The sequence below is a fragment of the Chanodichthys erythropterus genome, chromosome 1 (assembly GCF_024489055.1).
Source record: "Chanodichthys erythropterus isolate Z2021 chromosome 1, ASM2448905v1, whole genome shotgun sequence".
Classification (NCBI taxonomy): domain Eukaryota; kingdom Metazoa; phylum Chordata; class Actinopteri; order Cypriniformes; family Xenocyprididae; genus Chanodichthys; species Chanodichthys erythropterus.
The window spans coordinates 30,147,184-30,164,606 of record NC_090221.1 but is presented as its reverse complement, the minus strand read 5'-3'; the positions used below and the strand labels follow the sequence as shown (position 1 = coordinate 30,164,606).

At 36.0% G+C, this 17,423-nt stretch overlaps 1 protein-coding gene across 1 annotated transcript in view; it reads left to right on the top strand.

The window, feature by feature from the left end:
• aff2 (AF4/FMR2 family, member 2) overlaps positions 1-17,423 on the top strand; it is a 251,205-nt gene that overhangs the window by 174,083 nt on the left and 59,699 nt on the right. Inside the window, exons 8-9 of the mRNA XM_067382897.1 lie at positions 2,600-2,651; positions 6,839-6,876. Of these exons, the coding sequence (XP_067238998.1) occupies positions 2,600-2,651; positions 6,839-6,876 (90 nt within the window). The remainder of the gene's footprint in view (positions 1-2,599; positions 2,652-6,838; positions 6,877-17,423) is intronic.

Sequence of the window (17,423 nt, the reverse complement as noted above, 5' to 3'; positions counted from 1 at the left end):
CCCACCATCTACTGGTTCTGCTGATTATTTTTTAAATAAAAGTTTGTTATCCACAAATCTTCATCTTCAAACTTTTAGTTTTACAGATCATCACATTGAAAATAACATTAAAAATTGAATCATATTTAGAGATTTGTGCTGGAAGTGTGAAGTCCTTGAAATGTGCCTGAATTTCATTCCCATAAATTTGCATGAACCCTGAAATGAGTAATGTTACATTCAACTATTTATGCAACCATGGTTACAGTTAGCGTTACTCACTGGAGAGCCTTATATAACTTGTTCATTCATGGCACAGTATTTCTGGTTTCCACATCAGCGCTGTTTGATCTAGTTTATAACTGAGAATACTTTGCTGAATTTAAATGCTTCCCACTAGGTCACACTGCGAAGTTATCAATTTTAAGATGAATTCAGCGCTTTTTCATTGGATCTCCCAGAACTCTGTAGCAACAGTGTTACTTGACCTAGATCGGTGCGCGAGAACCGTCTGAGCTCGCACTGCATTGCGTTGTTTATTATTGTCCAAGCTGATAAACATTCTGTGCTTCGCAGCTCAAAAGAGTAGCATTGTTTCTTTCCACTTACGTTACCTTTGCCGTTTGATGTTTCTCATATGCATTATATGCAACAGAAATGGCAACTCTCATCAGATGGGGAACGTGGTGGTCGCACTAGTACGACCTCTAACAAAATTTTCTCACGCCGGCAGGAAAAAAGGCTGCAAAATGCGACCATTTGGTTGCAGTCTGGAGCCCTGTGTATGGGGCAGTAAAATCAGTGCAGGCAAAGTTGGAAGAATCAAGCATCCTCAACAAAACCTTCCATATATTCCATGGGACTGTTACTGTACAACAGAACATGTTTTTCCTCCATGATGTGCAATGGAAGGTTTTCCTCTAGCTGCTGTCAACACTATTTGAAACAAGTCTTCAGTCTTTATATCTGTTTAGCTCATTTTCCAAAGATAAATCACCTGACTGCCTGATCAACTTGTCTGATAATTGCCTTGCCTGGACAGCAGTGACTAAGAAATGACTTGAAACAACCTAAATATCTTGTGATGTTCCCATACTATTGTTACATCAGGTCAAATTCCCTGCATGTCAACCAGAAATCACTACATCTAAACATCATCAAAGCTTAATGGAAAGTTCTGGAGTTCCCACCTCCTTCATTTCACAAAGAAAGTATTTTCCTTGTGGTGTTCCCATATTCCTAGAATTACACCAGAATGGAGTCAAGTTCTTTTGGTGTTAACCAAAAACCACCAAACCTAAACAGCTTTGAAGCTTATTGGAATGTTCTGGAGTTCACAGTGTGATGGGGGATTTACCTTCTTGCAAAAAAACTGGAAGCTTTTTTTTCCCACATGTGGTGTTCTCTTATTCCTAGAGTTACCAGAGTGAAGTCAGCTTACAGTATACATGGGAAATCCAGTGGATTGTGTTAATACATCTAATTTTTAATTAATTTAATAAGTTTAATTATTAATTATTTCTTCAGTGATTGAGCTCTAGATGGCTAAAAGAAAAATCTAAAAGAATAAAAGCTCATGTCTTGTCCAACACATCCTTGTATTTATGTACAATAAAATATATATTTGTTTTTGTCAGAAACTTTTTCTAAAGAGGCATCACTCATCGCGTGTTGAGTGAAACAGATGTGGCAAACTGTGGAGGCTCTACGGCTTCTCACAATCAAACAGTCTGATTCATGGAAAACCTCTCTTTCTCTTTATTTGTTCTGCTTTCCTTTGTTATTCTTTGTTCATGCTTATTCTATTCTGTACTGATCTGAGATCAAAGTTTTTCTGTGCTTTATACCTACAGAAGAGATAATGTTTTGCACTCTGTGATATATACATAAACTTTACCTGCGAATCATCTGTTAGCAGAAACGGTACTCTTTAAAGCTGTGTGCTTTCAGCACCTGGTTTCCTATGTAGGTCTATGTCAGCATCTGTTAGACATTACGAGGGTAATGACTGGTAGTTTTGTTCAAAGTCCTTCTCAATCTACAGTCCTGCACGACAGCTTAGGTCATAGAAAACTAAACCATAAACACATTTTGTTCTTGTAAAAGGCTTTTATTGTTTTAGTTTTAGAAGAACATTCGTCTGTTTGTCTTTATTTCATGGCTGTGGTGTGTTCTGCTGGCAATAAGGCTTTGAAAGAGTGTTGATATAGACATGTAGGTCAGCGGCCTCTCTGGATGATGTCATTGCTCTCACATGCCATCTATCTATCTATCTATCTATCTATCTATCTATCTATCTATCTATCTATCTATCTATCTATCTATCTATCTATCTATCTATCTATCTATCTATCTATCTATCTATCTATCTATCTATCTATCTATCCATCCATCCATCCATCCATCCATCCATCCATCCATCCATCCATCCATCCATCCATCCATCCATCTTGTTACTTTATAAAGACATAATCCTTCGGAAAGTACTCACCACTCACCATTTTTTATTTATTATATAACTTATTATTGAAGTTGTTCATAATAATTCGGTAAACTTTCAGGAAATATACTTCATACTCCATCGCTGTGTCATTAAAACTTTTTAAAACTTATTTTTCAGAATGCTTGAGGATGACCTGAAAATCAGCAGTGATGAAGAGGACAATGAACAGGTAACTGAATTTCAAGACGGAATATTGTTTGAGCTTGATTGACAGTCTCACCACAAGCAAACGCTGGTTTATCACAATATAATGAGCTTCCTTATATATCATTAGAGTGGAAGCCTTTTTGTGTCCATGTGTAATGATACTCACGCAGTCTTGTCTGTTTACACACACAAATATCAGTGGAACCACTGCAAATAATGACAGCTGACCCTTATACAGGTCATTTGAAAAAAAAAAAAAAAAAAAAAAAAAAATATATATATATATATATATATATATATATATATATATAATATATATATATATATATATATATTTCTCACATCTGCCTGAATTGAGAATCAGAAACTGACTGCTTGTATAATGTCTCATAAATAATTTAAAAGAAGCCTATTCTGTTTTCTCACAGATATATGCTGTGATATACACTGTGCATACATATAGACATGCAAATTGCTTAGAGGCATATGTCCAACACATACACACATTTTCCTCTGTGTGACCAGCATGGCAGGAACAGCAGTGGAGGATAATGAATGTGTGTGTGCACGTGTGTGTGTGTGTATGTCTTGTGTATATATAGTTTATGAGGACACAAATGTGTATAATGACATTGGTACAACGTCTTTCGCACAGTGGTTGCATAAACCAGTGTGTCTTCATTTCTTCCTATTTCTTGTCATTTTAATTGGCAACACTTTTAGCTTGATGAGCATTTTGCCCTGCAACTAAAAAAAAAAAAAAAAAAAACATTTTTGGGCATTTTACTATATTAACTACACCATCTTTAGAGTAATATTCCAGGTTAATTTACTCAAAAATGACAAAGATCATTTATTCATCAAGGTCACAATATTTAAACAACTCAGTAATAATAATTGTCCAGGCAGTCCTTGAATATAATACAGCAAATGTTGTTAATTATGTCCCAGTTTACTTTTGTTAAGAATTGTTATATAATAATGACTTTTCTCAACCTTCAAATTAAAATGGATAGTAGTAAATGGATATCTAAAAATAGTTTTTGTTTGTTTGTTTGTTTTCTTCTCTTTTAATGGCACACTTTGATAATGGGGACTTACTTTTCATTTAATGTGCAAAATCCTGGATAATCAAATGGATCCTGGTTTATCTTCCAAAAAAATCTCCCTCAAACAAAATAAATACCACTGGCAGTACCTGCTGTACACACAACAAGGACTATTTAAGGACTATTCAAATTTTAAATGAAAATAAAATAATATTTAACCTTAAAAATGTTCCTATGTTTTCACCTAAATTGAAATAAAAATGCTAATCTAGGCCTGTGAGTGGTTTTATTTTGAAACATGATCAATGTGTGCTACGTCAGACCTCAAATATTCAATTCACAACAAAAAAATCCAAACAAAAGTCAAAACAAAACAAAAAACAGTGAACGTCTGAATAATGTAATTATATTATTCAGACTTCACTGTTTTTTGTTTTGTTTTGATTTTTGCCAAAAAAAATGTTATTCTCTTTTCTGTTGTGAATTGAATATTTGAGGTCTGACGTAGCACACATTGATCGTGTTTGAAATGGCAGTGTCCCTATGTTGATTTCAACAGGCCCTGTGCAAAACCACTTTTTTGAGAAAGCTAATGTGAACCAAATCACAATAGTGATGCCCACTTTTTCCCTCCTCCTAAAAAGAAACTCACACACAACCCTTAAAGCAAGTGCCCCAATACTCCTCACACTCATGACGGAGGAGACCTGACATTCATAACAGCTCACTAGCACATGTGTGCAAGTATGTATGTCCCCGTCTGCGTGTGGGTTTACATACGCACGCTATCGCTGGCAGCAACGGCCCCCAACCATGTTGCCTAGCAACATCCATCTGCGAGCAGCCTGGAATGAGCCCAAATTCCCCACTGAGAGGGAAACAGCAATAAGAGGGCCTGTGACAGATGATCTGAGTTGTTTCATCTAATACACTGTGAAGATCACTGGCTCCCTCCCTGAATGATAAATGGACTGTACACAGATCAATGGCCGCAGCATTAAACCCAAAACCTGCGTCTCTGCCTCTGCGGCTGCCCAGGTAGTGCTGTGTTCATCTGAAGTGCTGGATATCTCAATATATCCCCATTTACCTTGAGAGATTTGATTCTGAAAGTGGTGCTTAGCACTCTATGATGCATATACAACAGCCGAAAGAGTCACTGTGACAAACATACAGCTCAGACCTAATAATCAGCTCGCTGTCGTAGAGGAACATGTGCAGATTAACTCAGGAAATTAATCTCATAGAGTGAAGAGATTGTTTGACAGACCTCATGTAATACAATTTTCCTCAATCAAATTAAATTGTAATTCATAATCAAAATTTAATTTTGTTAACACTGAAATCTGCTAAACATTAATTTGTCTAAACAGATGTGCAAAATTAAGCTCAACAAGTTTAGATTCACTAACAAAAACAGAATTCACTAACAAATACTATAGAAATAAAATTAAAAATATTGTTTTGTTTTTATGCTGATTAAATTTTTGTTTCATATTTTGTCTTTTGTTTTGTTTCTTGTTTTGTTGTTTTTTTGTCTTATTTTGCTTTGTTTTTTTTTGTTTTTGCTTTGTGTTTTGTTTCATGTTTTGTTTTGTTTTGTTTTGTGTTTGTCTTTGTAGTTTCTTTCATATTGTTTCATATTTTTTTGTTTCACTTTGTTTCGTACAAAGTACATAGACAAAGTAAATAGCATAATACATGAATGGTAATTATTTGCTTCCATGTTTAACGTAAATGTAACCTACAATAAACAAACAAACAAATAAAATGAAGCTTATTCAAGTTTGAAGAAGAAATAGTGATTAAAATCACATGAAAATGATTTGGACATCCATTACCATCTTAAAGGGTTAGTTAACCCAAAAATGTTACTTACCCTCATGTCGTTCTACACCCGTAAGACCTTAATTAATCTTCAGAACACAAATTAAGATATTTTAGTTGAAATCCGATGGCTTAGTGAGGCCTGCATAGGGATATTTCCTCTCTCAAGATCCATAAAGGTACTAAAAACTAAAAACATATTTAAATCAGTTCATGTGAGTACAGTGGTTCAAGTGACGAGAATATTTTTGGTGCACCAAAAAAACAAAATAACGACTTATTTAGTGATGGCCGGTTTCAAAACACTGCTTCAGGAAGCATCGGAGCATAAATGAATTAGTGTATCAAATCATGATTCGGATCGTGTGTCAAACTGCCAACGGCTGAAATCATGTGACTTTGGCGCTCCGAACAGCAGATTCGATACGTTGATTCATTGCGCTCGGAAGCTTCCTGAAGCAGTGTTTTGAAATCATACATAAGTCCTTATTTAGGTTTTTTTTGGCACTCCAAAAATATTCTTGTCGCTTTATAATATTAATATTTAACCACTGTACTCACATAAACTGATTTAAATATGTTTTTAGTAACTTTATGGATCTTGAGAGAGGAAATGTCATTGCTCCGTATGCAGGCCTCATGGAGCCATCGGATTTCAACTATTTGTGTTCCGAAGATTAACAAAGGTTTTACAGGTGTGGTAATTAATGGGTGAGTAATTAATGACAGAATTTTCATTTTTAGGTGAACTAACCCTTTAAAGGTTAGTTTAGCATTTTAACATTGTGGTGAAATGTGTCTTGGATGTTTTCATTAGTTTTTATCTTCGTGTTTTCATGAGATTCATCCATAATGCCCATATATATTTCATTTTATATATTGGTTGCTAGGAGTAATAATGGTTCATTGATTATTTTTGTTTTATCACTACTTAGAAAGCCCTTGGAAAGACTATAGATACTTGTGAGGAACATGAATTACTAAATACTAGCATGAACTCAAGAAATCACAGGAATTTACAAATGCTTCTCTTGAATAGAACCTCCATCCTAGAAAATCAATATAAATTTCCTCAAGCAACTCTGGTCTACTGTTTCTGTTCATGCTTAACTGTTCTCTCTAAGTAGCCCACTTTCAAATAAACATAGAACAAAAGAGTCCATAAGGGGAAACCAGCAAACACTCAACATTGGGATATTCCTATTTTGCTACTTTGCATATTTTCTTCTTCTTCTCTCTCTCTCTCTCTCTCTCTCTCTCTCTCTCTCTCTCTCTCTCTCTCTCTCCACATGGTATCGACCTTTAATCTGATGGGCTGTTGTCTTATTCACAGGCCGCTGAGAAGCCCAAGCCCAGGAGCGCTCCTCTCAAGTAAGTGACTAATCAAGTCCAATTCATTTCTTATTCTACGCTGCTGCTGGTGTGGCTGTTGGGTAAAAAGCAGGTTATTTGAAGAGATGGAGCCCGGGAAGTAATAGCTTGCATAAAGTACTGTAGATGCTGATGTGTATGACATAACACCTTACATCACTCTGTACAGGATAAATTGTAAAAATATCTATCTATCATCTATCTATCCATCTATCTATCTCTCTATCTATCTATCTATCTATCTATCTATCTATCTATCTATCTATCTATCTATCTATCTATCTATCTATCTATCTCTCTCTCTATCTATCGCTCTATCTATCTATCTATCTATCATCTAATCTTTTACATTATCTTAAATCTTACTACAATATTATTTTTTTGTAGTAAGCTTTAAGAAACATTTATTATTCATTTGCTAGTCAATTTTATTTTTCATGCATCACTGTACATTGTTTTTGCTCTTATTTGGCACATTATGTACGTTTATTGTAGTTTGAGAAGGCCATTTTTATATTTACTGCATTTCAGAGCCTGGTCTCATTAGAAAAACGTACCTGTTTTCGCGAGCCGCAAAATACGTACCAATACGTACTTATCACGTATTGGTACGTATTATTACGTACTCTTTATTAATCCATAATCTGACCCTGTAATCGTAACTTTGTATGAAAACGATTAAAAGCACTTGCTGTTTTACTGCCTCTAGTGTTCATTTCTGTTGGAACCTGTTGTGATATGTACATATTGGTATATATTGTTGCGACTCGCGAAAACGTTCCCACAGGTATGTCTTTCCATGAGACCAGGCAGGCATTTCATATAATGCTGTAAACATACTCATTTGTTGGCTTCAAAAAAGCTTAATTCTGTTTATAATGTAGATCTTCTAAGTATTTCTATTCCCATCTCCTCCCGGGATCACATCCGTCCACTAGCTTTAGTCAAGGACGCACTTCCATAGCATTACAGCATCCCTGCATTTATTTTAATCTACATTTTATCTGTGGTGGTGGTCCTGATGGCTTGGGATTGGGAACAGGAGGTGCAAATGGGGCCTCATTAAGGAGACAGAGAGAAAGCATGGCCTACAGCCGTGTTCCCACAGTGGGAATCTGGGACTGGAGGTGCTGGAAGCATTTCTGCTGTGCTGCCATTCCCACAGTAGTGGGTGTGGGTTGAGAGCCAAAGGCTCAAGGCTCTGGTTGAGGTGCAGAGGTTCGTCCCAGCTGCAGTTAGTGAGGTGAGAGCTGGGCTGCTGCAGGAAACAAGAGGAGGGGATTGTGGGTGGTGGTTTAGCATGGTTACAGTAATAATGGTTTAGAGCACTGAGTGGATTTGTTCAGGAAGTTTTAAATGTGATTATATTGTAATGGAAGTAGAAGAAGCCAGTATTTATGCTGTTTATTGTATTTATTATATATTTCAACTAGGGATACCTCCTAATGTTCTATTAACCTATAGTCAGAACCTATAGTTCTGACTATAGGCTTAGTCGAACAAAATTGTTATTAGTTGGTTAGTCGCAGAGAAAAAAACTCCACAGGAAGTGGCAAAATCACACAGTCTGTGATGGCCAAATCGTTAATGGCAGGAAATCCAAACATTCGACTATCATTCATCATTCATCTACCTCAAATGTAGCAACTTTACAAGTCTGCTCGCTCTAATGTTAACCTAGATAATGTGCGCTATTATTTGGCACGTACCCAAGTGTTTGTGTAGAGAGCGCGCTTACTGCATGATATGGAGTTGCACAATAACAACAAAGTGTTTGCCAGTGCACTGCTGCAAGCTTTATGCATGTGTTTAAGCGCTGATTAGGCTATGTATTATATATGGCGATTAAAGGCTCATTATTACGAATTATTAATATAAATGCGTTATTAGTCGACTAATCGCTTAAATCAGTGGTTCTCAAACTTTTTAGCTTGGATTACCCTCTGAAGGGATTCCCCTCTTTCTGCGTACCCCCTCTCTTCTACTTCGACTGTAGTCACACCTTTTCCATTAAGGGACAATATTTGCCCCCTAAATTGATTTTCCAGTGCTTATTTTTTTACGTTTATGAATAACTTTATAAAATAAATAATGATTAAAAAAATGTTTAATAGAGAAATATGCAATGATGGTAAAACGGAGTGATACTTTTAAATATTAAACTAAAACTGCCAGTAGGTGGCAGCAAGTCACTGTTTTATGAGTGAGTCATCGAGTCATTCATTCAGTAACGAAGCAAGTGGCTGTGAATGAATCATTGAATCATTGACTCTCACAATTCGTTCAAAGCCGCATTCGTGTGTTGTAGTTCTGCTCTGGTTTTCGTTTCCTGGCAAAATAGAGTAAATACTGACAGTACTGTGTTTAAAATGTATGTTTTGTTTTTTGACCTGTTGTATAATAATGCACGTTTGCAGTCATGTGGATATTTGGGTACAATTGCATTCTTCCTCGTTATCAACATTAAATACAAGTCACACAAGGTATGTTTTTGTATTGAAGAAAGTTTGAGTCTTAAATTGATATAAATATCTGTGTCTATATTCTTCATGCAAGTGCTAAATCCCCACTTTTACAAAGGTGCATTGTCGAGAATGGCAGTAATTTAGCATTATTTAAGACATGCTGCTTGTGTGGATGCAGTCATTTTAGATAATATATTTTTAGAGGTAATTTGATTAAATGTAATGGATTTACGGCATTTTGCCAGTTAGAAATACATGCTCAGTTTTAATATTAATTTAAGGTATGGTAGAGTTAAATTAACTACTCCGCATTTTGTTTGCGTACCCCCTTTTGTCACCTCACATACCCCAGTTTGAGAAGCACTGGCTTAAATGAACGAGTACTAGTCGACTAGAAATATCTTTAATCAAGGGAAGCCCTATATTTCCCTAAGCCCTATAAATATTTCTTAAGTAGCAAATCAGCATATTCGAATGATTTCTGAAGGATCGTGTGACACTGAATAATGGAATAATTACACTAAACATTCAGCTTTGCTATCACAATAATAAATTGCATTGTAAAATATATTCAAATAGAAACATTTTCTTAAAGATCTTGTGCACAAATCATTGCTGGAATAGGACTAGCGTTGGAAGAGCTTGTTGTGCTGTAATTATCATGGAACTGAGACATTTGTGAGATGTCTGCCAGGGCTTGTGATGTTCATGTAGGTTTGCCCCAATTTCAGCAGCCACAGTCCTAACAATGGAATGTGCCCATTAAAACATACCCTACAGTTCAGCCCTGGGCTCCATTCAGCAGCAAACTGCCTGCATGACCGCCTGTCTTTCACATGGCCGTGAGACTGGTAGTCCCCCGAGCTGGGAAGGCCTGGAAGCAAGAGCTAATCCAGAAACAGGCACTCTGTGGTTTTAATCTGAGCTAAAAGCCAGAAAGACTGTGAAAATTACTGGTCATTCTGTGTGTGTAATTATTTTTTCAGGCCAGATCTCACTCTAGGAATAACAAGTGAGTCTTTCCCACTGGAGTCGCTTTTTGACAGTTACACCTTGCAATTGTTATGTCATCATAAGTGGTATGAGACACGACGCAAGTGTTATAAAAAACAAGGTCTGCTTCGACATGACACTTTCAGCATGATACATACTTTCAACTATTTTATGCAACAACGTGAATGCCTGCATGACTGTGTAATTTGGCATGTGACTCTTTATTGGCTATCTTATTGGCTCTTACTCTCTGCTGAACTGTTACAGAGTTTGGGGAAAAAAAAACACTTTATATTAAGTTTCCTTAAAGGCCCGCTGAAGTGTCTTGGAACGCGCAGCATTATTCAATGTGTTGATGTAATTTCAACTGAAACAGGAAGACAGGGCGATATATTGAACAGTGCAGCCCCTTTTTTAAAATAGCCAGTAGCGTTTTGTTTATATCACAGCTCTGCCAGAGCCGTTAAACTCACTAAAACCTCTGTTTTCTTTTAATATCTAACTGTTTCTCCTCCTAATCTCCTCTACAGTATATCACTTTAAAATACAGCATTCTGTGCAGAATTTAAATGGGTTCCATACCTTTCGTGGTCTGAGCCGACTCGCGGATATGATCCGCCCTGTGCTCTCGTGTCCCTGGGCCAGAGCAGACTATGCTCACGCTGTGGCGGTTCAAGTTATACTAACGTGAAAACAGACTTCATTCGCGTCAATGCAAAGCATATTTACAATGTCTGAATCGTTCCCTATCCCCTATATAGTGCACAATGTGCCATTCACCATGTAGAAACTAGTAAATGTGTGAATAAATGACCGATTTCAGCCACAGCTTCAGTGTCTGTTGATGTGTAGGAGGGGGCGGGACTTCAGATTCTAGAGAGCATTTGATTGGACAGAAGATTTGATGAGAAGCTAAAGTGCGATGTGATGTCATGAAAATCTGTAAATTTTGAATGCTTATATCTCTTAAATGAGAATTTTGTCATTGTTTTGGAAGACACCAACTTATAAATAACATTAAGGCTAACATATTTATACTAAAACTAAAAAACTTACATTTTGATTTCAGCAGGACTTTAACTACTGTGTTCTAAAATTTGAATTAATCATTTGATACAGTAAACGTATGTACATACATGTTTTAAGATTGTACTTATTATTATAATTAGCTACATGTAATTACATTTGTAATTAATTTCTGTAATTACAGCTATAATTACACTGTTGAGCCTTCCCTTCATTTTTAACCCACCCATACCACCAAACCTGTCCCTAACCTTACCACTATCCCACCTCATCAGCAGCACAAATGCTTTGCAATACAACATAAATCAAAAATAAGTACAATGTACTTATTGTGTTTAAGTACATAATAGTTAAAGACACCTAATATAAAGTGTGACATTTTGAAGTCAACATGAAATCAAAATTAACCCTATTTATTTGTTAATACTTGATCCTAGTCTTATTGGGTTTGATCCATCAGTGCTCATAATTTCAAAGCAGTTTTATTTTAGTAATGGATTCGCTGTTTATCCAGTGTTTAGTCTACTGTAGACAGACTTTGATCAGAATCCCATTTTCCGGAAAATATTTTCCTCACCTTTCATTTGGAGAATCCTCCAGTCTCCTCCACTTAGTCTCACTCTTTTCTTCCTACCTTTTTTCGTACGATTTGTCTAAACCCCAGTGATGGGTAGGTTTGGGGGTGGGGTTAGGGGTAGGTCATTCGTACGAATTTGGCAACTCGTAAATAACATACGATTTAGCAAAAAACATACAAATTCGTACACATTAGCGACCTCATAAAAAACGTACAAATTGCTGCGAGATCTGGTTGTATTTAGATTATTTTATACTAGTTTTAGGGAACAACACTGATTTATAAAACAAATGAGTTGTGAATGCTGTAATACCTCTCTCCAAAGCTAATATCAAAGGTGCTGCACAACGCAGGCAGTATCTAATTAGCATCAGAGTGCTGTGCAGAATCATCTGTGGTGTATCGCGTGTTGTGAGAATATTCCCTGTGCAACTTAACACCACCTTGCCTTTGATAAACTTGCTGGCCTGAAATGCCTCTGAAAATGCCTTTTAAAAATAGTAACCCAGCTCAATAACTGTCAGTTTGATTTAGGAGACTCACTTGAGGAGTTTGCTTCTTTGTTACTTATATTTCGTTGTACTTGAGGTTGGATTCACTGTTTATCCGATGTTTAGTCTACTGTAGACACACTTTGATCAGAATCCCATTTTCCAGAAATTATTTTCCTCACCTTTCATTTGGAGAATCCTCCAGTCTCCTCCACTTAGTCTCACTCTTTTCTTCCCACCTTTTTTCTCTGTTCGCACAGCTTATCACATGTTTTAAGTCTCTATAAGGCTACAGTTATCTAAAGGTCTTGTTTTTCCCTGGAGCCGAAGCCTGTTGTTAGCCTCTGTGCTGGAGATCTGACCTCTCAAACACAGGCACGCTGTTCACCCGACTCCTTCTGTCTGTTTGGACAGCTCTCATTCCCCTCGCAGGTCAAAGCGTTCAAGAACCTGGGCTCATAGCAGCAGCGTGAGACAGTACAGGCAGATTTGATACTGCTCCTGCCTTTGACTTATGAGGTTTGCTGTCACAGCACTTCATAAATAAGGCTTGATTTCTTATGATTGGCTCTAAACCACAAGAAACCAACTGTTTGCTATTTGTTCAATTAAAAAAAAAGTGAAGCTTTTTTGCCTCTTGAGTGCTATTTTAATATTATTTAAATATGATTTAATATTTTTATATTATTTATATACTATTATAGTATTTATTAATATTTATTAGCTTTTATTTTTATATAGTCAATTTTCTTTTTCTTCCATTAAAGTTTTGGTGAATCTGTGTGCATTTGTCATTTTTAAAAAATATTGTATGTTGTGTAATTTTATTTTTAATTTTTCATTTTATTTCAGTTTTAGTAATTTTTGACTTCAACTTAAACATTCATTTTACTTTTTTGAGATGATTTATTTTTATTTAATATTTATTTTATTTTATTTAACTTTATTTCAGTTTCCATAAACAAAAGATCATTTTAGTTAAAAAGACAACAGTTTCACTTTTTAATAAAAACAAAGGAAAAATTCAAATTAATGCTGTCAATTGATTAAAAAATAAATAAAAAAACGAATTAATCAAATTTTTTCTGTAATTAATCACAATTAAAAACATTGGATTTTTATTATATTATATTGTAATAATTTTGCAGTTACTCTCCAAAATTAATGTAGAAACAACTTAAAGACAGTATATTTTAAAAATGTGTTTAATGGCATCTTTTTATGAATGAAGACCAGTATCACTCATACTAATAGTGCTACTGATGTCTCTATGAAATTGATTTTTTTTAAACATTAATTATAGACATTCAACATTACAGTATAACTTAAAGCTATCAATTTCAACATTTATTAGGCTTTAAAAATAAAACATTTTAATTTAAGTGAACTTAAAACTATCTTTACATAAATCCATTATAATAAATGTCATATTTATTTTAATGACCGATACATGTCTAAGTTTTCAGACACTTTACAGTCTTCACTGCATAAATTATAAATTAAATATAGCTAAATCCATATTAAAGCTACAATTTTCTCTGTTACCTTTGTTCTTTGATTAACAATAATGCCAGACACAGCAACTGGTTTATTAGGCTGCTGTCACTTAAAAAAAAAATAATAATTGCAAACGTTAATTTTGACACCAGTAATAAAATTGTAGATATATAGATAGAAAATAAAAATATAAAGGGCTCTCAGTCCAATTAAATTTGAACTTAATTACATATGTTGGTTAATCTCAGCATTTTTTTCAGCATCTTACACCATGAGCGCCATTTTTAATTTCTTTCTCTTGCATTTACTTGAGCGATTTGTTTTTAAGTGAATAAAAATAAATAAATAGTGTGAAATTGACAGCCCTATCAACAAAATGATTTATATATAATAAATTGCAAAAATCAACTGTAAATGAGCCACATTCACAGCAGTGACTGGATGTCACTTGCATTCTTGACTAGTTTGGGACATGTCCTACTCTGACATTCCTCCTATAAATATCATACAGCAGTGCTTCCCACTGAAGATCTACTGCGGTATAATTAGCAAAGCAAAATTATTACCAGTTGACACATTTTACCACCATCGTATTCCATCCAGGACACGTGTCCCTCACATGAGCACCACTGCTCAACATTTTTAGTGCATTTGTGCTAACCATTCGGCCACAGTTGTAACATAATGTGAGATTTTAACAAACCACATTTTGCATGAAGTGATTTAGAGACAGGAAAGTGCTACTCTTACAGTGCTTCGAGTAAAACACCATCTGCCATTCCTCATAATGTTGTGTTGACAGGGTACATGAAGTGAGAATTTAAATGTTATACATATCTGACAACTAGTTTTTAAATCAGTAGCTCGCACAGTGATATCATGTCAGTCAAACTGATTATTAAGTCGTGTTGCAGTGGAGAGACTTGTTTCTCGAAACACCATCTGGATGCTTTGAACGTGCCAGAAACATCAACATTCATTTTGCGCTTACGATTGCAGGCAAATGGTGATTGGCTTTGCGCTTCGGTCGTATTATTGAAAACACATCTACAAACCGAGGTCCTGTTTTCAACATTACACCTCTATTGATTGGTTCATCTTGCATTACATTTGTATTGCATCTCTGGAAGGCCAAAGCAGGCGGTCACACTTTCAAATCACACACTATTAGAGCTCTAAAAATTCACACACGCGCACACACGCCAAATCAGACGGCTTGAAAGTAAATGTTATGAAGGTTGGAGGGGGAAAATATGCGTATTGAGTTTACCTCCACGGACGAGTCTTGGCTGATAGCAATCTCTGAGAGCAGCCAAGCAGCAAATACATCAGGCGCTTCTCCGGCCGGCAGAAAAAGAGAGGCAGATGGAGACAGAGAAAAAAAAAAAGAACAGTCCCCCTCCCCACCACCACTCCCTTCCCTCTATTTTCTCCTCTATCATTATTCATGTCTCCTCAGCTCACTATGCCATGTATCATATCAGCTGCCGTATCGGCATCATCGGGGCTCGTTCCAAACAATATGTTTTAATGCCTTACCACAAAAAACGGCCCCGTATTTCAAGAGGCCGCAGTCTGGTGTGTACGTTATAGAGAACAGGTACTGTTAAGCATACAGCAAAATGGCATGATGGCTGTTCCAGAACTTATAGTTATGCTACGATACCTTTTTTGTGTTTTTTATTTGGAATTTCACGATAATTTGGCCAAATGTTAAGGCAGCATCACATATTTCTATATATATTTAAAGTGTAATTTATTCCTTGGATCAAAGCTGAATTTTCGTCATCATTACTCCAGTCTTCAGTGACACATAGTCCTTCAGAAATCATTCTAATATGCTGATTTATTGCTCAAGAAACATTTCTTATTATTATAAATCTTGATAACAGTTGTCAAGACTCACACCTGTGATTAAATGTGGTTGTCAGTGCTAAAAACTGATAGCCTGTGTAAGCTGTGTTGTTTGTTCCAAATGAGTCACTTAATTAAGATTCCATTTCAGTTAGTGAAAATAAAGGTAACCCACATGGTATATATGTGTTTTGTAGCTCTCAATGAATAGTATGGCCATGTGAGTTGTTGAAAAACTGCCCAGTATTTCCCACGTAACCTTTCAGTCCATACAACTGTGCTATTGATTCATTGCATTGACATGCATCTGTGCGTGAATTGTTCAATTTCAAACAAGCTCATAGCAAAGTTTTGATACCGTCAATCAGAACTTTCGAGATATATTCTAATATTAGGGATGGACAAGGTTTTTATCATGGGTGGAATAATGAAAAAGACCCTCAGAGGTATTCCACTCTTACTGCTTATATGCATATGATTTTTCAGGGTAGAGAAAGATAATCATCTTTTATCAAACAGGCAAAAGAGGGAGGAATGGTAATTACTCTACCTGACCAGGCCGCTGGAGGTCTTATACATACGACGGTGGCAGGCAGCCACATTTAATTACTTACTCAATGGAGGGCCCTCTCAGCTATTTCATGCATTAGGTTGTAATAGGCTCTGCAGGGGTTCCTCAGTGACAAGGCACCAATAACTGCAGTTTAATCTCTCGACTGCATATCCCAGCTGCAAGTAGCAAGGTCTTAGCCAGTTGGGTCATCGGTCATCCCACCGCTAATACAGACTCTACTAGGCAGTCTTCATGCAAATTTATTGTGTCCTCTCTCTTTGAGAATCAGAGATGAGAGCTTGTTTCATGGGGTTGAGATAGATGTCTGGTGTACGTATGAGCTGAGGGATTGTGAGCTTGACAGAATTTAAAGGCAACATCTGTTTTCAAAATCACTGTCACATGAAACACCACCTGAGGCATTCAATGAAGGATTTACCATTTGTGTGCCGAACATCACACCACCTCAAAATAATAGTGAACTGTCATTTTAAATGACATTCTGAAGATGGGGTGACATTGTTTGAGTGTTTACAGGAGCCAGTTTTAAGAGTTGCCATAGTCTACTCTCATAATTTGTTTGAGATTTGTCAAGCATAACATCCATAACTCACATAAAATAGACTGCAAAATAGACTTTTTTTCTACTATGTAGAGAAAATATGAAAAATAGAGATACAAATTGTTTATATATATATATATATATGTATATATATATATATATATATATATAATATATATATATATATTTTTTTTTCTTCTTTGTGTGTGGCAAAAAAATAATAATAATTAAAGCTGCAAGCAGCGATGAAAGGGCCCTCGCACCCGGGCTCACCGCCACCCATTGGCCTTAGGAAAACAGCGAACAGTGGCGACATGCATGTGAGCAAGTAAATACAGGAGAATTATGGCAAAATCATGTAAAAGTGCCACATTTCCTGCTGCCAACTGGTGGCGCTATAGCTAACTGAATATAGTCATATAGATGTCTTTAGGCCAGGACTCTTATCACTCATGTGAAGTTTGGGGCAGTTCAGACATAGTATGCCTGAGTTACAACAGCTTCCTCTTTCATGGCGAAACATCAGACT